The sequence below is a fragment of the Epinephelus moara genome, chromosome 8 (genome assembly GCF_006386435.1).
Source record: "Epinephelus moara isolate mb chromosome 8, YSFRI_EMoa_1.0, whole genome shotgun sequence".
Classification (NCBI taxonomy): domain Eukaryota; kingdom Metazoa; phylum Chordata; class Actinopteri; order Perciformes; family Serranidae; genus Epinephelus; species Epinephelus moara.
In genome coordinates, this window is record NC_065513.1 from 35,193,462 (window position 1) to 35,199,461 (window position 6,000).

Consider the following 6,000-nt stretch of genomic DNA (forward strand, 5'->3'; position numbering starts at 1 on the left):
CTCCAAAGACTAAATAACTTTTCAGAGAGAGAGAGATAAAGCACTATATATATCTGTACATAGTAACGACAAAATGAATCTAAACATGTGTTAGATCAGATTCTAATACGCTAAGAAGCTCGTCCCAGTGAAACACTCTGGAGTTTCTGTCCATGTGTGTGTGTTGCTGTGTCTCCGATGAGCTCAGAATGATTCCAGTGTTCGCTGGCTTTTCTATAATTGAGTTTTCTACTTTGGGAAAATAGCCCATGGTTGCACAGCAGGATCATTGGACTGAATGAATAATTGATCTTACATGAATAAATGGTATAATTAAGGCATTTCATTCTGATTGGTTTTACACGGCTCCCCTGATATCACACGCAGTCACAAATGTAATATTTAATAACTATAATAGCTGAAAATTACATCAAGGCTTTGGAAAATAGAATAAAGACCAGCACAATTAAAATCCAGTCGACTTATTAGACTATCTGAAGTAATGCCCAGTCAACAAACATGGGGAAAAATCACTAACAACCTTTTGTGTGCCCCAAATTTTGCAATTAGAATTGTCATGTTGCCTCCAAAAAAAGAGACAATGCCTCTACTGTTCAGGACACATTTTAAAAAATGTGGTTTCTGTGTGTGTTCCCTAAAAGGAGTAAAAACAATATGTGCGGCACAATAAATAAATCACAGGACTCCAACAAGTAGTGACAGCTATTTGGAGGATGTATCCAATCCTGTTACTTTACTTTCTGTTTGCTCTCACATCTTGTTAAGTTGATAAATTTTTCCTCGAGAGGGTTTAGTCATACGTCAGTCATACTTCAGCATCTTGTCACCCTGTCATTCTGCTTTGTTTAAGAGCTGAATCTTCCGTGTCCTCATCCAAACTGAACTTTCCAGTCTTGATTGATGATTTGGTCTCAGGGGTTTTCACTGCACTTTTCAGTAAAAGCCCTAAAATTGGTGAACTATTGTAAAAAGCATCGGGGAAGTTTGCTGTTGGGGTTGAATTTATCTGAAACAATGGATTATAGACGGATGGATGGTAAATGTCTGCCTTATAAAACATGTCGATTCTAATTAGTTGTGTTGTCAATATAATTTCCCTCTCCTAAAAATCATGTGCTTTTTAAATGTTTTTTAAAAAACTAGTGGCAGTAAGACAGATCACTCCTCTCGTATCGTAAAGGCGTGCCTTCATTGTAGAAATTTTAAATTGGACTGGAAAAAATTGAAGTTATCAGCTCTTATGTTTAAATGCCTCTCAGTATTAGATTGAATTAACTGAAATGACTTTTTCAGTCAAGTTATCAAAGCTCCTCTCTCTCAAAGCCAGAAACCAGAGAAGAAGGTTTCAAACTTGTGATATCATAGGGTATAAAGTCTGGAGCCACTCCATAGACAATAAATGATGAGTGTGATTTTAAGGATGCACCAAAGGTTTGTTTTCTTTTTGATACCTTAATGAGCTTTATTCTATTGCAGACTCTAGTCTTTATACCCTGTGACATCACAAAGTTGAGTTTTAGCACTCTAGTTTTATCTAGGATATGGGAGAGAGTTGTTCATATTTACTAATATTTTCAGACTGTCTTAGGATGCTTTCAGACCTGGAGTTGTCTTGCTTTGGTCTGAATCAGGGTCTAATTTTGTTACCAAGCTGCGTAATTGCCAAAAAGGTTGGTTCGTGTTCAGCATTGACAAGCAGACCAGATCAAATGCCTTGCGTGAGAAAGCTAAACAAAACGTTGAAGAAGAGTACACTTGCAAGATAAATGTGACACTTTCTGATGTCACAATGGAGGGACAACTACGCAGGTTGATTTTAGCGCTGCTCATCGTGGACTATATTGCTGTCATTGTTCATTTTAGTCAAACCATACAGTTTGAAAACGAGGCGCGGCTCCAACTAGAAAACAATGTTTTGATGCATTGGATGTGCTGAATGTGCATATTAAGGCAGTACAGGAGGAGGTGCACATTAATAATCCTCCAGGACTGTAACATGCTCATGTTTAACCCAAACAATGTGTCATGTGACTGCAGTTGGTTCACATCCAGGTCGGAACACATTCTCACCACAAACGAACTGCACCAGAGTTCGTTTGTAACCGGACCGAGACCACCTCTTCAAGAAGGTCTGGGTCCAGCTGTTTTGGTGCGCACCTGAGTGTGATTGCTGTGTTCACACCTGCCCAAACGAACTGCACTTAGTGGGCAAACAAACTTGAGTTTGATTGAACCGAACCAAACAGGGGCAGGTGTGAAAGCACCCTAAGACCACAGAAATAACATGTCTGAATTTTGAAATGGGTGTAGTTCCTCTTTAATAACAAAAGTTAAACAGGCAGAGAAGGCATGAAGAGGTCCAGGCCAGTCGCTAGAAGAAAATGCTGGCATTTTACATTACTGCAAACCACGGATACCTTATATTGCACATTTCCAACCTATCAAATCATCATTTCTAAAATGATGTAGTTCTGATTACATGTATATGAGCTGAGTTCCTCATTTGGAGATAGAGGGGATGGCGTGAAGTGAGACAGCTGCCAATCTGCAAACCAATGTTCAAGGCCAGGTGTGTTTCCAGCAGTGATTGTGCCACCAAAACTGGGTATTTTAAGCCAAAACATGATCTTTTCCCAACTCTAACCAAGTAGTTTTGTGCCTGGACATAACTACATGTTAACCACAGCATTGTTAAAATGTAAGTTTCAACATATCAGCTATATAATAATGTATATGTCACATGCCTATGTTTCACGAACCCCAAGAAGAAGCATCAGGCTAAAAAAGCCAATTGTACATAGTGGCCAGATGTGGAATAACAGCGACTGGGTCCATCAGGTGGTCAAAAAAGACTTTTTCTGTGGACTTACATTGTAAAATAGACGTCTGTAAATCAATGAATAAATATTTTTGCGCATCACAAAACTGCAAAATGACTCATTTCACCATCGGGATTTTAACCATTTGGTCAGGTAATGTTTCCTAAGTCTAGATGAGCTGCACATTTTTAACCACATAGAAGTTAGCCGAGGGCTAAACTGGAAGTTACTTGCTTAACCAGCGAAAGTCACTAAGACGCCTGCTCAATGGGCTTCATAATGCAGGAGATCCAGGTAATTTGATATCGCTGAAATCTAACTACTTTGTCAAGCAACTTTAGCAGGAATGAATGGAGCCCCGCCTTCAACGCTGTTTCCTGTTCTCTTTATACATCAGTGGCGGTTTGCAGAATAGTAACATGCGAACATTTATTCTGGCAATTGGGTTGAAAGGGCAGCTTTCTCTATGTAATGCTGCTAATTTTTTGGATGATCAGAAAGCTTATTAAATTAATATTTTTACTTAATGCTTTAACAGTCATTTCACAGGTCTGATAACTGTCATCAGTCATACAGAGATACAGTTAGAAATACAATAGTTTCCCTCATAACTAAACACCACTACGTCTCAGTCCCTAAACAACAGTCTTTAACAAACCTGTCTTTTATTACCAAGCAGCAATGGAAATTTTAAGGCCTTATATACATGTATAGAGCTGTATTCTGCTCTGGCTCTGTTTAAATCACTATTATATAAGATGCTGATATGAACAACCAGCGAAAGACACACTAAGTCCTTTAACATTTTCTGACAACGAATAGTTTGGTTCAATTTTATAGGCAAGGATGAATCAGCTACAGGATTTGTGACCTTTTCCCGAGGCGCCTCTACAATGACCCCAGTGTGCGGGCGGTGCCACTATGTGTGATCGTGGACAGATGGGGGACAAAGTCCACACAGTGTGGACTGGGCATGCTACAGAGCTAATGCACAGATGCCAAGTATTTGCAAAATAGCCGCAATCTTTGATGATGTCTCTCCGATGTGGGCTGAACCACAGCACACAATAAAATCAAGAGAGCTGCCTCGCAGGCTCCACTAAATAGGGATGACAAAAATGGAGATGCATTGCCCTAATTCATTGACTTAATATGTTAAATAATGTGTGCCTCAGGTCTGTTAAAGGCCAAACTTTCCCAAGCTATTCATCAGTGACAACTTTTGTTTTTTCTGCAGGGTCTGAGGGGTCCTGAAGGCCCAGTGGGGGAGAAAGGGTCCGCTGGAGTTACGGTGAGCGCATGGTCAGAAAGTCAAAGTTGGCAACATTAATAAAACATACTCAGATTCTCAGATTTAGTTCCAGTTTGTGGCTCTTTATTAATAATGTTACTTAAACTGCCTTAGAGAAAAGTCTGACCTTCAACTTCCTAAATGCACACATAGAATCTGTCCCACGGAAAGCAAGGATAAACAAAATGTTTCTGTCACGGAGTTAAAAAAAATAAATAAATCCTGAGAAGTTTTACAAGCAGCTTTGTTCAGCAGACTGTAATTATTAACTATTTTTAACATCTGAAGAATCTTTAGAGGACACTCTTTGTTAGCTGCAAATCTAACAACAGAACCTTAAATCAAAGAGTACTAAAATATTGATGGTGCTGGTGGTGCTTGGCAGTCGGGAACATTTTAACTCTGGGGGATTTCAGAGAGCTCAGTTAACTGAGTTGGATGTTTTCTTTGCAGGGCCCTGATGGTCCACCAGGAAAATTAGGCCTCCCCGGGGAGACGGTAAGAAAAATTGGGCTTCTTTACTTTCCCCTTGTAACAGTAATGACATTATTAGCAGTATTAGCACAATCCTGGTTAGATTAGGCCTTTTGAAGTCCTCGAGGAATTACTTTGTTGGATAAATAGAGTGTGATGTCTTAGTGAGGAGTACAACAGTCTCATTACAGCATTCACACACAAGCATTCATACAGTTTGATAAAAGCTGCATGCATGATCATGTAGGATGCACATCTTTATTCATTCCTCTGTCTGGTATAACTGTGCTGTTGTCTATCTTACAATCCTTTCTTCTTGGTAAGGTTATAATTTGGCGCATCCTCAGCTTGCTAATGGGATCTGGAGATATTTAATCAGTGCAAAATGATGTCAATTAATTAAGTACTTTGACAATCAGTCATTTTCAGTGGTGAGAAGTATTTAAATAATTTATTTAAGTAAAGTAGCCATACCACAATGTAAAATAGTTCATAACAAGTAAAAGTCCTGCATTTAAAATCTTACTGAAGTAAAAGTTCATGAATATTATTAGCAAAATGTACCGAACGACTCCGAGTAAAAGAACTTGTTATGCAGAGAAACTATTCATGTGTTACTATAAATCATGATGGAAGCATATGTAAGTAACATTTTACTGTTGCTGCTGATTTAAATGTCCAGTGTGTAGGATTTAGGGAGATATATTGGCAGTAATCACATATAATATTCATAATTATGTTGTCATTAGTTTATAATCACCTGAAAAAAAAGTGGTGTTTTCGTTACTTTAGAATGAGCTGTTTATACTGACAAAGGGAGCGAGCCCTCTTCCAAAGGGTCTGCCATGTTGTTTCTACAGTAGCCCAGAGTGGACAAACCAAACACTGCGTCTGGATAGCATATTTGCTTTTTTTGTGTTGGCCACAGTAGTTACTCTACATGCTTGCAGCAGTGTCCAGGGATGAAAAATGAAACCAATACGAAAGTGCCAAAACTGCAGTACATTGAATGGCCACTTGAGGCTGACTCCATAAATGAGTCAATTCCCATAAACCTCAAAGTTAAAATGCCCAACTTTACAGCAGAAATAAACACGTTAACAGCCTGGTGCAAATGAGGGTTTTGGTCATATAGCTAATTTTCCCGTTCACGACAACTGTACGGGGGTGAATTTTCATATAACTCAGCCGTATTCATTTTGTTAAGGTTTAAAGTTACACATATTCAAGGACGAGCTGCTTTGAATGACAGCTGTCTGCGAATAGTGCTTTCAATTCAATTCAATTTCAATTTTATTTTCAAAGCCCAATATCACAAATCACAATTTGCCTCACAGGGCTTTACAGCATACGACATCCCTCTGTCCTTAGGATCCTCACAGCGGATAAGAAAAAACTCCCCCAAAAAACCCTTTT

General features: G+C 38.9%; 1 protein-coding gene across 2 annotated transcripts in view; it reads left to right on the forward strand.

Moving 5' to 3' along the window:
* The window catches only part of col27a1b (collagen, type XXVII, alpha 1b), a 115,693-nt gene that overhangs the window by 71,750 nt on the left and 37,943 nt on the right, over positions 1-6,000 (forward strand). For both annotated transcript variants that reach the window (XM_050051534.1, XM_050051535.1), the window contains exons 29-30: positions 4,057-4,110; positions 4,564-4,608. In XM_050051534.1, the coding sequence (XP_049907491.1) occupies positions 4,057-4,110; positions 4,564-4,608 (99 nt within the window). The remainder of the gene's footprint in view (positions 1-4,056; positions 4,111-4,563; positions 4,609-6,000) is intronic.